This window comes from Odontomachus brunneus, unplaced genomic scaffold, assembly GCF_010583005.1.
Source record: "Odontomachus brunneus isolate Ranch 3 - 2012 unplaced genomic scaffold, Obru_v1 Obru_scaffold_030, whole genome shotgun sequence".
Taxonomy (NCBI): Eukaryota; Metazoa; Arthropoda; class Insecta; order Hymenoptera; family Formicidae; genus Odontomachus; species Odontomachus brunneus.
In genome coordinates, this window is record NW_022639480.1 from 245,279 (window position 1) to 263,662 (window position 18,384).

The following is an 18,384-nucleotide window of genomic DNA, read 5'->3' on the forward strand; positions in this document are numbered from 1 at the left end:
TTTTCTTTCAAATACTCGTTTTTTAAATACTGTTTCAAAATAGTTATCCACCTTTTTGTCAGTATTTAATTTTTAATATAAAAAGTTTCCGTATGTATCATCTATATTTTTGTTTTATTTGAATCTTTGTAACTAGTTGATATTTAATAAATTATATTAATCACATTTAATATTATAATAATCCTAGCTGTGAGGTATACGTGTAGGTCCACAAACGAAATATTTTGTTATACACTGAAAATATCACGAACTGGAGTGATTTTAATATAAAATATCACTTTATTTATCTCAACACAGGATTTGTTTTCTGTTTCTGCACTGCTGCAATAAGTTAGAGTGAGACAAGTATAGTTTTTCTCGCTCTAACTTACTGCACCAGTTTAGCAGTGCAGGAACGAAAAACAAAGCTAAGGGCCTTGCACGTAGAAAAATTTTAACCGTAACCGTAAAGTCATAAGAAAACTGATTAATCACAGTCGATTATTCCTCGGACGCAAAGAGAATAATCAACTCTGATTGGTCAGTTTTCTTACGGTTACAGTTACAATTTTTCTAAGGCCCTAAGTTTTAGTTCCAAAGCCTCCGCTACGAGCCTCCACTGTCTTCAATGACGATTCGAAGTCCGTCAATTTGTATTCAAGGCTCGATTATTCGTGACACGATAAATAGAATACAAAAATGGAGTTCGCAGTTTAAAGGGTATTTTGAAGTAAACAAATAAGTTGATCGTTAATATGTCGATCAACACGTTATGTGCTGCATTGCGGAAATTCGCAGTCGACAGAATAAGTGAGTATACCTGGCAATTGGTACTGACATAATCGAGCATGATACACTGCATCATAACCTCTTATAAAACCTCATTTATCTCTGCTATATATGTCTTTCACTGTATGAAGATGAATAAAAATGTATTAAATAGTTATATGACTGTGAGACGTTAATACAAAATATCAGCTATCTGTATTTATTAAATTAAGCTATCTGTGCTTATTAAAAAACATTTGTGTATAGTATACATACATTGTATACAATATTCCAGGTAAAAACAAATTGATAAAATAAGCTCTAAGATCTAACAAATTAACATAGCTATAGGCTGTAACAAATCAATAAAACAAAATTAACAGATTAAAGGCCTATGAGAACCATTACATATCAAGGTAGTGTGTAACAATGATTTTAACGCATATGATATCGGGTCATGTATGTTAAGAGTCAATTAATTGTAAGATTCTGATATCATGTGCATTAAAATCATTGTGTTACACATTACCTTCATGTATGTGTTATGGCTCTAGTAGGCCTTTAATTTTGTTTTATTAATATTCCAGGTACCACCGCTGCTATTACTGTCACTGCGAGATACTACTCAACACAGCAGTCAAACTGCAACGTTTCCCGTTTTATGCGCAATGCTCACGATATACCATCAAGTGTAGTGCCAATGCATGATATCAGGTTTAAACCTGGAACCCTCAACATAGACTTTGGCATACAACCAATGAGACAACCGATACCAAACATTATCGAGATACCTGTGACAAAAATCCCTCCATTGCAGGAACCTACAAAGGATTTACCAATAGAATATGACTCTCCTGTACCACAAGTATCTGTGGATCTACCAACAGCAGGGAATATCTTTGAGAAGCTAGCAGTTCGTCTGATAGTGATTAGACGGAAGAAAATGAAGAAGCACAAGCGAAGGAAGTTGCGTAAGAAGATGAAATTCGTGTGGGCGAAAATAAGACATAGACGAAATAGAGAGAAGATCAAAATATTCAATGCTGAGATGATAGTTAAGATCAAGGAGGCCCAAGCGTTCGACGCGAGAAAGTACGTCAAGGGAAAACTGGATATCTTAAATAAGGAAATACTACCGAGGACCTACAGGGGCGAGCTCTTGCCCCCCGAGATGATCAAACAGTTCCTGGAGAAGAAAAAAGCCAAAAAGCAGGCTAGCCGTAACGTACCTCGTTTAACTCTGTAGCCCGATTTATGTACAAACTGTATCAATAAAATTTTATTCCTATGATAATTACATGTCAAGTCAATGTAAAACTCACGCACAACGAACGAAGTGTTTCGGTACAGGGAAGGGTGAGAGATTTAAAGAATATACAGACGAACTTTTAGCAATATATACGATTTACTCTCCTTGACTTTCTTATAAAAAAATATATATATGTATATACCATTCGTACTAGTTTATTCGTTAAAGGTCTATCTTAGATAACAATCGTATGTCAAGGCATCTTGCAGGTATAACACGTGATAAGTTCCATCGTCATTATTCAAAGCACAGTGTACCACTTAAGATTCTCGACGATGCGGCATCGGGGAATAGACACTGCGCGGCGTTTTCTAATAAATATACGTTCAAGAATTCTCGATTTGATTCTGATAAAATATTTCAGCCGTTCTGCCGGCATACAAGACACTGGTCATCGATTTAAAATATAATTCCTACTGTACAATTGTTCTAAAATTTTCATGCTGGCAGATATACGAACTTCCCTTCCCTACTGCAGTCGTTGCACAGTATTCCACGCACGCAAATGTCACAGTTTAATACTATGATATAATAAATAGCACCGCGGTTCGTTTCGTTTGTGCATCGTTGATCACGTTATCAAGGAATAGTTCTTCTTACTTTACCTCCGCGTGAGTGAACTTGAGAAAAATGTGCTCGGAATTCGCGGAATTTGCTACTTCGTTCAAAGAACGCTGTGAATTTCAATGTTCATGATCGACGTTATGAGAATGCTAACACTAGAAATGATTTTGCTTGTACGAAGTCGATCATTTTCCACCCCAGACAGTACAATCTATTAAAAGATGTCTTAAGGCTCCTGACCTCTCGCGTCTATTTCTTTCTTAATGAAAATGTCAGAAGTAAGAAAATGCATGCTAAAAATTATTGCAAAATAAAACATTAGTATAAAAATACATATAAAGTAACACTTGCAATCGATTAAACAAATTTGTAAGATATTCCGTGCACTCTCCTTTTGCTCTAACAATCGATAATTTATTGTAAATTAACCTGAATAGAAATAGGCGAAGAAATAGCTTAAGAAGATGAATTGTATGTCACGTTGATTTACGACAAATTATTGATTGTTAGGACAGAAGTGGAATGCATGGAATATCTTACAAATTTGTTTAATCGATTGCAAGTGTTATTTTATGGATATATATATATATATTGATTTTAACATATTTTGCAAGAATTCTTAACATGCATTTTCTCGTTTCTGACGTCATTAAAAAGAGATAAACAATACAGGAACCTTAAAGATGTCCACTAGACGTCTTATTTTTTTTAGACGTTTCTTCTTTAAAAAAAAAATGTTAATATAAAAATATATATCCATAAATACATATAAAATTACACATGCAATCGATTAAACAAATTTTAAAAGGTTTTTTAATATTTTGTGCTGTCTGAAATGGCTTTAAAAATGTATATACAATTAAACTTTCGCGAGACAAGAAAAATATATATATGTAATAATGTTCTCCTTTCATGAGTTTGTTTTAATAATATTTCGCAGCGATGGCGTGTACTCTTCTATGGCGTCTTCGTTTATACATCTCCCTTCGGAAACGTTATCGTATCTTATATATCCTACAACGTACATTTGTCACAAAACAAATGTCTAAGTCTTTTGAGTACTTTGCCCGTTTCGTAATCTCTACAAAAAGGAGATAAAACAGTTTATATATTTCACGCCTCGTTGCTCTCCGTTCTATAAGCTAAATCGCTACGAGCCAAAATGCCGCGAGTTCTCTTCTCTGCTGGCCGACGATAGGCGGCTTCGCGTAAACGGACGTAGCGATGGTCTCTTTGCGAGAGCGGGATCGGTCCTTCTGTTCACGGTAATATCTGGCCCTTCTTAATTTCTAAGACCTTTGGCTTGTTACTTGTTCTGCCAGTCGTCAAGGTACTACCTCTGCCCGAGAAGTAGTCCTCGATCTCTTGTAACGTTCTACCTTTGGTTTCCGGAAGACACATGTAGAAGTATATCGTGCCGAACAGCGAGATGCAGCCGTAGAGGATGAACGTACCGTGGCGGGTGAGCGCGCTCGCCAAGAATGGGTAAGTCTTTACTACCATGAAGACGAACGAGTGCGCTGCCATGGTGGTGAGGCCGCCGATAATGCCGCGCACTTGCACGGGATAGACCTCGCCGATCATCACCCACGGTATCACCAGGAAGCCCAATGTACAGGCCACCGTGTATGCGAATATACACATTACCGGGATCCACGTGGCGACCAACGGTAAGGCGTTCGCGGTCCAATATTCCTTCAGCCACATGTAGCCGCCCAGTCCGATCATGGAGAATCCGCAGCCGATGGAAGACACCATCGTGAGCGGCCGTCTGCCGCATTTTCTGCAGAGGATGCAAGCCGCGATCGTGGAGGTGAGCCGGACTATGCCGAGGATCACCGCTGCCAGATATTTGTTCAAGCTCGCGCCCGAATCCTTGAAGATCTCGACGGCGTAAAAGGTGATGACATTGGTGCCCGACCACTGGTAAATGAGGAAGTAGAGGAACAGCAGGGTGAACGGCTTGAGCGCGTTCGGCTTCAGTAGGGCGCACATGATCTCCCGGAAACCGGTCAGCCGCTTGATGTTGTTCTTATTCGAGAACTCTAACAGCGTCTCCATCTCCCGATTCACGTTGTAAGTACTGCCGCGGAACTTTTGCAGCGCTTTCTTCGCGTGCTCCGGCTTGCTGCGCGATATGAGGTAGGACGGCGTCTCCGGGAAGAGGAACATCAGCAGGAGGGCGGTGAGAGGTAGGATCCCGCTGATCGCGGCGCAGATGTTCCACGTAAGTACGCTGCCCAACGCGTACTCGATCAGCACTCCGGTGCTGACGCCGACGCTCGAAAGGGCGGTCAGCATCCCCCGCAGGTGCGGCTGCGTCACCTCGCTGGTGTAGACGCGAGCTGGAGCGCCCACCATGCCCGAGCCGAGGCCGACGAAGAAGCGGCCGGCGTATATCATACGTATGTCGCTGGCGAACGCGATCAACAGCCAGCCGAGAAGGGCTGGGATCTCGGTGATGATGAGCGAGCGCTTCCTACCGAACATGTCCATCATATAGCCGGACATGAGGCAGCCAATTGGTGTGCCGATGGAGGACATGCTGGCTGAAAGGGGAGAAGAAAAAATATATTTTTGCTATTGTTATTAAATAAGGGGAATATCATTTATATATTAATTTTTTCTATTATTCGTCTCAATTCTTTGAACCCTTTGCAATACACATATTTAATTCTCCATGTACTTTTGGGACATACAGTACAGTCTGGATCTGTCAGGCAACTTTCAATCAGCATAATCTTGTTAAGAATTAATATTAATATCAATATCACAAAGGATTCATGAAATTGAGACTAATAGTGTTTGATATATTGAAAACATCAATATCAAAACTTCCTCGGCCCAAACAGCACAAATATTTAAGGCTCCTGGCCTCTCTATCTCTTTTTAATGATGTCAGAAGCGAGAAAATGCACGCTAAAAATTCTTGTGAAATACGTTGAAATAAAAAGATATATCTATAAAGTGACACTTGCAATTGATTAAATAAATCTGTGAAATATTCCATGCATTCTTCTTTTGCTTTAATAATCAATAATTTGTCATAAATTAATGTGATATACATTTCATCTTCTTAACCTATTTCTTCGCATTCAGATTAATTTACAATACATTATTGTAATTTGATTGTGCAAAAAGGGGGTGCACGGAATATCTCAAAAATAACTTTAATCGATTGCAAGTGTTACTTTATAGATATATTTTTATTTCAACATATTTCGCAAGAATTTTTAGCATGCATTTTCCCGCTTCTGACGTCATCAAAAGGGACCAAGAGCCTATAAGTTATATCTCGGAGACATCCTAAAGAAATCTAAAACAAGCAGAATATCTTTCAGACTTCTCCAAGATGTCTCTTGAGCACTTATGCTGTATGAAACAAAGGATAACTATACTACGCTTTTGCGTACCGATCCAAGATTCCTCCGTGGAGCCCTCCTGGATGGGAATGGTGCTGTTCGACTCTTGCAGCTGCGGCAAGGCGATGGCGGAGAAGCCGAAGGTCATGCCGGTGTTGATGGTGCCAAGCTGGGCGACCAGTGAGGCCAACACCTGCCTGACGGCGCTACCTCGGAGAGGTCGCGGATCCTCGGGATCATCGTGCGCGCCGCTACCGTTCGCAATTTTCTCGTCATTTGGCAGCGTGGATGGCTGGAATTTTGGAAGTAGCGTCGAGTCCACCAGCGACGTCTTCTCTGGATCTTGCACGCCGCAATTCTTCCTAGAAACGACAAGGAAGCAGTTAAACAACGTGAAACAGAGTAGAGGTGTGCGAATCAAAGATTTTTTATGTCGAATCGATGAAATTTCACCCGAATCGAATCGTTGAAAGAATTTGTAATTAACATAATCATTGAATTCAACATGAAAATAATAACTTCAGTATGAGAGAAATAACATTGATCATGTGATATCAATTCATTTTAAGGTAAGAGATATACACTGAGAAAAATTATATTAAAATCAATAAATATTTCTTTGATGAGTGCCATTAACATATTTACTTAAATCTTATTGTTTACCTAATTTAAATAAACAATATTTGGTTTAAATAAAAAGAATGTAGATTTAAATAAATATGTTAACTCGTCAAGGAAATATTTGTTGATTTTAATATAATTTTTCCCTCAGTAAATAATATATAGTCGATAAACGTATATAGAATACAGTTCAAGCCTTGAAAGCGTAACGACATATATCGATCCGACAGTTGTCAGGAAGGCCCGATCTGTAATAAATGGAATAAGGAGTAGGAGTAGGAGTAAGAGGAAATGGAAATAATTTATTTCGCTTAGGCCTGATCTAATAAAGTAATAAAGTTTGTCCGTCTACATCACATGGAGTAAGTCTGAATTAAATAGTAGGAGCTGGAGTAAGGTAGTAAGCGAAATAATTATTTCCATTTCGTCTTACTCCTACTCCTACTCCTTACTCCATCTATTGTAGATCGGGCCTAAGAGTTAATCTAGAAGCCATTATCTTCTTTTAATATTTTTGAAGAAAATCTTAATGTATAGCAAACTTTTCAAGTCATGCTAATTCCCGTAAGGCTGGATGTCTTTAATAGTACTTCGTTAACGCAAATGTGCGCGACCCGTATTCGAATCTTTTCGATTCAAAATTTCCGAATTATTCAGACTCGAATTTGGGTCGAATCGAATTTCACTTGATTCGATTCGAATAGTTCGCACATCTCTAAAACAGAGTAAACTCGCGACAATTGGGAACACGACAACGCAAAAAAGACAAAGAAAGCAGAATCAGAGCGACGAGCAAAATTCGTGCGATACGCGTTATCGCGCGCACGCGCTCGTAACAATTTAATATTCGCCGAGCGCGAAAGTATAGTCGCCTCGAACGACGTTAATTAGAGATGTTTCGACACGCGGCGACGGTGCCTTGTTTATTGGTTATTGTTGCGCGTCGTCATGAAAATGATAATGAAGGTACGTCGTGTGCGAGTCGCGCGCGACCAACTGGAGTCGTATATTTCCGACAGAATACATTCGTAAGCCGATAAGAGTCGAGTAAATTATACGAAATTTTCATCATTCGACACCCGTCGAAATCTTTCCGAGAACACTGCAATAAATTCCGTCTTTCCCTCTCCTTCAAAAAGAAAGAGAGAGAGAGACGCGTAGACGAACGATATAAATAACTACTCGTCATTATTATTTATCGAGTCGATTAGAACGATAAGAATTATTTTCGTCCCTCGCGAATAATGTGACTAATGCTGAACGCTGCGAAATACAACGTCCGTTCGGAAAATTTTCCGCCCTAATGAGACAAAAGAAGCAAAGGAAAAAAGGGAAGAGGTGATCGATCGTTCGTATCGGCAACGAATTCTCGCCAATGAGCTTTCGCGGTTATCGCGCCGGCGGAGTTGCGAATTTGGCCCTGACTTAAACGATACTAAAATTAAAGGCGACCTCAATTTTTGACAACTCACTGAATCGCCGCACTTGTAGATGCGCGACGAATGCGTCGTCGAGAAGGGAACAATTCGTCCGGTTTAACGAGCTGATAATTCGCGATATCGGAACATCGAGTGATGGACGGCGTAATCTCCCGAAGAAGAAGTGATTCCTGAGAAACTAAAATTAAGATAGCGTCAAAAAGAGTCACAATCACGACAACTTAATGTCGGGAATGTGCACGCAAAAAAAGAAGCTTCCAGAGCTAAAAAATAGCTGTGGCAGATAAGATGTGTCACTGAAATAGGGACAGCTAATGTCGAAGCTAAATTTAATCGCTGTTTAAACTCAGGCGCTACAGCGAGAAATATTAGCTGCTAGAAACAAATGACTGTAGCAAATGATTGTAGCTGTGCAAACTTCCTTAATATATGCATACGATAAGAAATTTAGGAATAACAGCAATTTTCTTAGCTATTTGAAATAATGTGCATTTTTAATGTCACCTAATATATTTGTATTTCACAGCGAATGCATTCATAGCCAATTTTTAGCAGTGACAGCTAAACGATTAGCCTTTTGACTAAGTTTGAATCAGCTACCGCGATTTAGTTGATATTACTAAGTAATTTTTTTGTGTGCATCAAGAGAAAAAATATCTGAGAAGTACTCAATATTCCCACGGGACAATTGTATTTCGATACATTGTCCCGATATTTAGTTTTTGTAAATGCTGACTTCTCGAGACGTTGTCCCATTTGGCGAATTTCTTGCTTAATTCTGATTTTTCATCATACACTGTAAAAAATTTGTGTAAAATTACATCTATTATAGTGGATAATTTTGAGACCAACTATTATATATGTAAATTTACACACGTAATTATCGCATAAAAATATATTTGTATATACGAGAGACACATTTTGATACGTATGTAAATTTACAATTATAATACTTGGTCTCATAATTACATGGAATTTTACACAAATTTTTTACAGTGTACACGCGCGGCGACCTGTCAAGTTGCACGGATAACGCGAAGACACACGGAAAAAAAGGATTTCCTGCAGCAGCAAACTAATTTGCTATATGTGGACAGTTAAACATAATTCGCTGTGTTAGCTATTTTTTCTTTGCTGCAGGAACCTTGCTTGCTGTGATAACAAGAAAATCTGCTTGTACACAGAGAGAACGATTTGGTTGAATCAAATAAACACTTCTTTAGAATAGTCCAAACGAATTTTTTGATTGATCAAACGAAATTTTGTTTGACGCAACAAAAATATTTATTTGCGGCTTAATTCCAAAGAAATATTTTTGTTGTGTCAATTAAATAATTTGTTTGAACTATTCCAAAGAAACATTTATTTGATTTAATAAATCGTTCTCTCTGTGTACAGCAAGACAAGTGGCTAACACAGCAAATTTGCTACAGATGAACAATTAACATAATTTACTGCTTTAGCTACTTTCTTTGTTGCAGATTTTCTTGTTATCTTAGCAAGGAAATTGGTGCCCGCAGCAAAGAAAAAGTGGCTAACACAGCAAATTATGTTTAGTTGTACATATCTTTTTTTTCGTGCACGAAACAAACACGGCGTTAAAGCGTCACCGATGATGAATGATGATACACTTTGTTCTACGGAGAAATCACGTTTTTATCGTCATATCGCCGACAAGATACGCGCGAAGTGCAAATGCGCGATTTACTTCGAGATACGATGTGAGTCGTGCGAGTATCTCGCACAAAAGTCCTGTTGTTGGGGCGAGAATACACCCAAACGTACACGGAGAAAAATAATTTTGCTCCTTTAGCAAAATCGTCGTTGCTACTGCATATTCGTAGTGACAGCAAAAACATTTAGTTGACGTAACTAATTTTACAAATTATTCGTTATCAAAGCAGAAGTAGTTTCGTTGCCAGAATAGAAAAAATTTGTTGAGTGTATTTGTCCTAAGAATCACGTTAATTTGCTATTGATGCAAAATAATGTATCCTTTGCAAATTTATTTGTTATCGAAGCAAAACTGCTTATATAAATAATGGTTCTTATATAAATAATGGTAGCAAGATAATTTGTAGATTTAGCAAATTATAACCAGCAATTAGTGATTAGTACTTTTAGCAAATCTTTTTGCTGTCCATAGAAAATATTTTGCTAGCAGAAAATCTGCTGAGCCAGTAAATTATTTTTCTCCGAAATACGAAATTTCACGAACATTTCATGAAATGAACAAAAAATTTTTTATGCACTGAGAAAAAAATTTACTAAATTTTAAAAAACGTTTGTTTGAATAGTATTGTACAGATATTTGTTTAAATTAAATAATTGTCTTCTAAAATTAAAGAAACAAATTTATATTTAAAACTTCTTTATTTAATTTTAGAAAATAATTACTTAATTTAAACAAATATCTTCACAGTACTATCCAAATAAACGTTTTTTGAAATTTAGTAAATATTTTTCTCAGTGTGGTCAGTCGGTAAATAAAAAATTTCTTGTTAGTTTTGTGCAACCTTTTAGCATCAGCCATTCGTTAACTAAACTATTTGTGAAATTGAGCAAGAAAATCTTTCCACGTTGTTTTATCTTTCCTCTTCCAATCTTTTCCCTTTTTTGCTTTTCAGATAGCACAGAGAATTAAAAAAAAATTTAAAAAGAATTTAGTCGTATTCACCAATTCTGAATTCATTGTCAGGTGCAAAAAGAATTCTTCAGTTCAGTGAAAAGAATTCTTTTTGCATCTAAAAATGTACTTTGTACTTTTATTCTGTAAGAACATTTTTAATTTAATACATCCAATTAGAAGAACAGAGAAAACTACGAAACTGTGTTACTTATGTCGGTATCACGCTTTGAGTATTCAGGTAGGAAAAATTGCGTAGAGATGAGTGCATAGAGATAGCGTGAAAGTGAAAGTGAAACAACGCGTTATGTAGGAAAGCAAGATTCAGAATGGAAAAAGCGCACAGATAAAGACAGCGCAAAGATAAGTAAAGATGTGAAGGAAATTATTGGTAGAGGAAATGTAACAGAGGACACAGAAGTGTACTACAAGGGATAAAAAAGAATAGAATAAATTAGGATAGAACGTATTAGGATAAAGAGAAAATAATCCAGATAGCACAGAGAATGCAAAAAGAATTCAGTCGTATGTTACCAACTCTAAGTTCATTTTTAGATGCAAAAAGAATTATTTTCACTGAACTGAAATCCGAAAAATTCTTTTTGCATCAGACATTCTTCAGAGTTCAGTTCGGTGAAAAGAATTCTTTGTGCATCTGACAATGAATTCAGAATTGGTGAATTACGACTGAACTCTTTTTGAATTCTTCTTAAATTCTCTGTACTATCTGTGCTGGGATTTTGTAACTCGTTATTGGAGTTAACGAGTTTCGTTATCGTTGCGCAGCTTTTCTACGGTATACAAAAACTGCGAAACTGTCGTTAACTCTAATAATGAGTTACAAAATTCCAGCAGTGAGAAGGGAAATAATGAAGAGATTGGAAGAGGAAAGATAAAGGAATATGAACAGATTTTTTGCTCAATTTTACGAATAGTTCAGCTCGAAATTCTATCATCTGTGTTATTCAAGATCTCTACAGCATTTGTATCTGTAGGATTGATTAAATATAAAGCACACGCGATATCGCGATGTTCGCGATAGTCGTTTATTATTATCTCAGCTGATTTCACGTATCCATGTAATTTCCTTTATGACTATATTTTTTTTAATCTAACTAGATGAGAATATCGGGGAATAAGATTTTCGCTCGAGGGAAAGGAGGGACAATGAGGTGTGGTTTCCTGCGGAACGCAAGGTCATTCAGTGGAAGACTGTCGTCGACGTGATCTCGCGGAACATCGCTAATGAGAGGCATCGATTCGGGGCGATGCATCGCGCGTATTCAGCAATTTGACGATTCAGCGGTCGCTTTCGAAAAGAAAGAAGACCCTTCAGTCATACAAAAGGAGATAAAGTGGTGCGAGGACAGAAATAAGGAGCGATATGCACTGACGTATTAATAATTAATTTCGCTCGATAACGAAAGCTAAAATTATCGCGAAATTGTGACGTAATAATTTGCGATCGGCTTTGAAACAGAAATGGGAAAGAGGAACAACGATTGACAAGGGAAATTTGCGAGACCGAAAATTCCAAAAAATTTGAACTTTTGTAAAAATAAAGTATATATGAACCTAATCACTAAGTTATTTTTCATCTTGGCTTAACAAAAGTTGGAAAGGTGAAAACATCTGTTCAAAGAAAATCGAATTTTTCATATTTTTGCTAATATCTCTGAAAGTATAGGAGATATGAAAAAAATGTTAAATACAAAATTTTACTACATATAATTATCTTTACTAATCTGACCAACAACTTAAAAAAATATTTTTTATTAAGAAAATCAAATTTTTCATATTTTTGCTAATATCTCTGAAAGTATAGAAAATATTGAAAAAAATACAAAATTTTATGATATATAATTATCTTTACTAATCTAACCAACAATTAAAAAAAATACTTTTTATTAAGAAAATCGAATTTTTCATATTTTTGCTAATATCTCTGAAAATATAGGAGATATTGAAAAAATGTTAAATACAAAATTTTATGATATATAATTATCTTTATCAATCTGACCAACAATTAAAAAAATTTTTATTCCTCCACCCCTTCTCTCACCTTCACTTTTATAAAAATTTCTGGTCCTTTAATAAGATTATTATATACCATAAAATTTTGTATTTAACATTTTTTTCAATATCTCCTATACTTTCAGAGATATTAGCAAAAATATGAAAAATTCAATTTTCTTTGAACAGGTGTGTTTTCATCCTTCCAACTGTTTTTAAACCAAAATGAAAAATAAGTGATTAGTGATTTTCATATATACTTTATTTTTGCAAAGGTTCAAATTTTTTAGAATTTTCGGTTTCGCGAATTTCCCTTGTGAGACGTGAGCGATCATGCCGATTGACACGAGAGCGTACAGGAAGGCCTTATGCAAATTCGCGATAATACGCGGGACGCGTCTCTCGCCGCGCTCCCCTTCGTTTATTTTCTTATCGAGAACGTGCAGCGGGCGATAATTCGCAGTGCATACGCGTGGCAACCTGCTGTTTATTCGGGAAGTCGTTTCCTCGCGAAACGACTCGCGCGCGCGGCTGTTCGCACGCGAATCACGGCTCATGGAAAATGTTCAAAAACGATGGTCAGCGAACCGCGTTGCGCAACCTCGAGCGCAATGGACTTTTCCTCCGCTTAGTCACTTTTATTCTCGCGATGGTACACCTGTACCGGCGATCACCCGCCTACGAAGATCCCATAAAGCCGACGACGCGTCGCCAATTAGTTATCCCCGATATTGCACTCAAAAAAAAATTCCTGAAAATTTATTTGGGGATATAATTCTGGTGAAATAAAATTCATTTCCGCAAAATACACTTTTACCCCGCAAATCAATTTTCAAGTACTCTCTTCTCGGTGTAGACACACGGAAAAAAATAATTTGCTGCATATGGATGCACTGAGAAAAAATTTAGTAAATTTCGAAAAACGTTTGTTTGGATAATACTGTGAAGATATTTGTTTAAATTAAGTAATTATTTTCTGAAGTTAAAGAAACAAATTTATATTTAAAACCTCTTTATATAATTTTAGAAAATAATTACTTAATTTAAACAAATATCTTCACAGTACTATCCAAATAAACGTTTTTTTAAATTTAGTACATTTTTTCTCAGTGTGATTAAATATAATTCGCTGTGTTAGTTATTTTTTCTTTACTGCAGGAATATTTTCTATGCTATGTTAACAAGAAAATCTACTCCTACAGTAAGAGAAATGCTCTCATAAGGTGAATCAGTGAAATATCATTGAAAGCAGTAAATATACACTCATTTGCAGTTATAAGTACAGCACTGAAACTACTCAATACTATACTTATAACTGATAACAGTGACTATTCACTTTAAGAGAGTGACTAACGTAGCAAATTTGCTACACATGGACAACTGAACATAATTTACTGCTTTAGCTACTTCTTTGTTGCAGGAGCAGATTTTCTTGTTATCATAGCAAGGAAATTGGTTCCTGCAGCAAAGAAAAAGTGGCTAATACAGTAAATTATATCCATATATAGCAGATCATTTTTTTTCCGTGCAAGGTTCAATTGCTGAAACATTTGTCTCAGCTGTGCATTTCTCGAGATGTGCAGCAGTTTTTGAATGCCAAAATGGGAATACAGCGACGTAGGTGGAAAGTTTTGCGCGAAGTACTTTCGCGAATTTATGAGGCAACACCTGCCAGCGTTTCCCGTTCGAGTCGCCGTTGCCAAAGTGACGTTTGTCAACAGACGGCGTCGCCGACAGACAAAGCGCTTCCGAGATGATTCACGTGAAGTCATGTGGCTGTATGCGTTACGAGGTTTTTTTCTCTTCGCGTATGTACCTTGACTTTGAACAGGCTCTCGAGAGCGCCGCGGGAAAACGGCGCTTTACGCCGCCTTGTTCGGCATTCGAGTACCGAATTAGAACGGGAGATTTCGCAAGGAGTTTCCCATCGCGACACACCGTCTCGTCCCCGCCGTTCGTCGGAATTTTCCGCGAAATTTCCCGAACGTCCTCGTCTATATACTCGTCGCTCGGCCGAGAACAGCCATGTGAGAAGCACAAACTTCTATATACTACTAGACTGCTAACTCCCTATGATTGGCCTGCAGAAAAGTGAGGCAAAATTTTCACGTAGTGTGAATAGGAGCAGCCATCTTCGTCAAGGCAAAATTAGTATGTGAATATATGGATGCCTTGACAAAAATGGCCGTCACTTTTTGCCTCAGCTGTAATTACACTGAGAGAAAAATGCATGATATTTGGAACTATAATGGCATAGTAAAAAGATTACAGTTAGGAATATAATTTTTATAGTAAATGTTACAATAATATTTGTAATATTTACAATGTAAGCATAACTGACCCGTGTAAAATTTTTTCCAAGAATTATAATTATTTGAAATAAAAAATATAGTAAGGTAGCAAATATTAAATGGTAAGAGAAATTAACTATTTTATATAGTCAATACAATTAGAATATTTGGCAAATATAGGTATATTCCCAAAAGATACTTTACCATATATATAAAGTAATAAGATGATGACTATAAATCTGTGTTCATTCTACTATATCTTCATGTTTAGATGAACTATAAATATATGTTTGAGACCAAACCAAACAAACAAACTATAAAATATAGTGAGATTATAGTTATTCCAACTATTTTTTTCTCGCAGTGTATGTACTACTAGACTGCTAACTCCCTATGATTGGCCTGCAGAAAAGTGAGGTAAAATTTTCACGTAGTAATTAGGAACAGCCATCTTCGTCAAGGCAAAATTAGTATGTGAATATATGGGATGCCTTGACAAAAATGGCCGTCACTTTTTACCTCAGCTGTAATTACACTGAGAGAAAAATGCATGATATTTGGAACTATAATGGCATAGTAAAAAGATTACAGTTAGGAATATAATTTTTATAGTAAATGTTACAATAATATTTGTAATATTTACAATGTAAGCATAACTGACCCGTGTAAAATTTTTTCCAAGAATTATAATTATTTGAAATAAAAAATATAGTAAGGTAGCAAATATTAAATGGTAAGAGAAATTAACTATTTTATATAGTCAATACAATTAGAATATTTGGCAAATATAGGTATATTCCCAAAAGATACTTTACCATATATATAAAGTAATAAGATGATGACTATAAATCTGTGTTCATTCTACTATATCTTCATGTTTAGATGAACTATAAATATATGTTTGAGACCAAACCAAACAAACAAACTATAAAATATAGTGAGATTATAGTTATTCCAACTATTTTTTTCTCGCAGTGTATGTACTACTAGACTGCTAACTCCCTATGATTGGCCTGCAGAGAAATGAGATAAAATTTTCACGTAGTGATTAGGAACAGCCATCTTTATTAAGGCAAAATTAGTATGTGAATATATGGGATGCCTTGACAAAAATGGCCGTCACTTTTTGCCTCAACTGTAACTAGGGAGTTAGCAGTCTAGTAGTAGAAGTCTGTGATGTGAAGCGACCGAACGGCTCACCTTCGCCCGTGAGTGGAGGAAAAGGAAAAAATAGAAATGCGGCGGCCGGTGAAATTTATCGTCGCTAATCCGACGTGTCCCCGGCCTCCCCTCGAGGTCGCTCGACCGAATTCACGAGAGAAATGACAGGCATCTTGGTCGAATCTCCTGCAACTCGTTTTGCGTTTCTCTCCTCGCTTCTTTTTCCTTTCGGGCGAGACTATCGCGCGGTCGACGGCACGACGAACAACGGAGAACAACGTCGCGGATTTATGGGGGGATTTTTGGATCTCGTGGAGAAGAAACAGAGAAAACAGGCTTTTTATCATGTTGTATAAATAGAATCTTCATAGCAACTGTGTTGCTGATGCTGCCGTCGCGGCACACTCGACGGTCGTATTTCGTTCCGGCTTCAAAACGAGGCAACATGATTCCGCAATTACTTTTCCACGCACAGATATTTACGACTCGTTATCGACGCGAAACGCCGAGGTGACGCGCGTCCGTTCGCGACGCGTCCACTTGCGTCCTATTTTTCAAACCAAAAATAAAATAAACAGGGGACGAAGACCTTCGTCTGAAGTTATTCTAAGAGAGAAAGGATATCTGAGAAATACAAAATATTTATTCGACGGGAATACTAATAACATATGTTACGAAATACTCTTCAAATAAGCAAGTTTTCTACACAGGAATTCTAAATAAAATATTCTATATGAATTTCAAAGAAAGCATTCTGCACACGCGGAGAAAAAAAATTTCGTTGGATCGAGCAGAAGTCTGAAAATGTCTGAAAATGTGAGCGAACCAGAATTGTGGTGACTTTAACCGGAATTCTGGTTCGTTCACATTTTACATTTAACCAGGACATCTGATTAATCCAATAGAATAATTTTTCCCGTACAAACAAAAGGACTTATGTAAATCTGACATTAACACAACACTGAATAAATATTTGTTACTTTTCAGACACTTTCCTCTCGATGTATTATTTCAGGCTCGCGAGGGGAACATGCGAAATTAGTCCGATCAGCTGGTCGAATAGCAGAAACGGTCGATCCGTTCTGGGAAGTTCGCATAATTCGCGAGACCGTGCCAAAAGAGGATTCTGGCGCGAGGAGTCGCGACGAAATCGCGGATATTTTTATCACGGCGTGCGCGCGCCGTGATAAGCGCGAAGGTTCAAACGTGCATGTTGCATTTCTCGTAGATGGATATCGTACCTGATCGAGTGACTTGAAGGGTAAAACCACTTTAGCTTCCGAAAATTAAGCGTATCTTTGAGAATTTTTTGTAGGCAAGTAAAGAAATGAATCGAAAATCCGTTTGGAAAGTTTTACTGTACATGTTTTAAAGTGTATATTCGAATTTTTATGGTAACATATATAACAAAATGACGGCGCTACAGTCTTGTCAACATAAGTATAAATAAAAAATAAAAATAAAAAAGAACTAATAGGGCTAATAGTCCTCAACGTTCTTATTGATGTTTTACACTTTTAATACTCCATAAATGATTTCTCAATATAGGGAACTTTCACCTATTTCTTTAGATTTTTTAGCACTAAAACTCCTGTGTCTGAACTCCCTTTTTTAACCCTTTTTTTATTTTTATTTTTTCATTTATATTTTTCTATATTTATTTTTTTATTTTTACTTTTTTATTTTTTATTTATATTTTTGGAGTTCTTTTGTTTTTTAATAATTTTACTAACATGAGCATAAATGTCGCAAATATTGATCTAGAATAAAAAACCAAAATTTTCCGTTATATGCATGCCAATAGCTAAAGAAGTACGTAGAGGATTTTTGATATATTGAAAATTACGCATTTTACAAACAATCCTCTAAATTCTTAGGGTATACAAAATAAAACTGAATTTTCTGATTGAATGAATTTCATGATTGATGAATTTTCTTCAAATGTGTGCCATTTTTCTATCAAAATAAATATTTAAAAATCTCCTACACGTACTTCTCTAGCTATTGGCATATGTAGGTGACGGAAAATTTTGATTTTTTTGTTCAAGATCAATCATTTGCGACACTTATGCTGCTAGCTCCTAGAAAACCACGCTCATGTTGACAAAGCTATAGCGCCGCCACTTTGTAATATATGTTATAAATATATATATATATATATATATATATATATATATATATATATATATATATATATAAGTGTTAGTTATAATTTTCCACTCAATAATATAACCATCCTGATGAAAATAAG

At 36.5% G+C, this 18,384-nt stretch overlaps 2 protein-coding genes across 6 annotated transcripts in view; one reads left to right on the forward strand and one right to left on the reverse strand.

The window, feature by feature from the left end:
* The first annotated feature begins 587 nt into the window (after nt 1-587).
* Nucleotides 588-2,041, forward strand: LOC116843216. The gene is made up of 2 exons (XM_032813443.1): nt 588-789; nt 1,335-2,041. Exons 1-2 carry the CDS (start codon nt 735-737, stop codon nt 1,991-1,993), a joined length of 714 nt encoding a protein of 237 aa, XP_032669334.1. The 5' UTR covers nt 588-734; the 3' UTR covers nt 1,994-2,041.
* A 1,109-nt stretch (nt 2,042-3,150) lies between these two features.
* The window catches only part of LOC116843207 (facilitated trehalose transporter Tret1-like), a 58,804-nt gene continuing 43,570 nt past the window's right edge, over nt 3,151-18,384 (reverse strand). For 4 of the 5 annotated variants that reach the window (XM_032813431.1, XM_032813429.1, XM_032813430.1 and 1 more), the window contains exons 2-3: nt 6,034-6,344; nt 3,151-5,169 (exon numbers count right to left, since the gene is read on the reverse strand). In XM_032813431.1, coding sequence (XP_032669322.1) covers nt 3,881-5,169; nt 6,034-6,130 — 1,386 coding nt within the window. In that variant the 5' untranslated portion in view covers nt 6,131-6,344 and the 3' untranslated portion in view covers nt 3,151-3,880. Of the gene's footprint in view, nt 5,170-6,033; nt 6,345-8,075; nt 8,208-18,384 lie in introns of those variants that run through there. The other variant, XM_032813432.1, reaches the window with a different exon arrangement.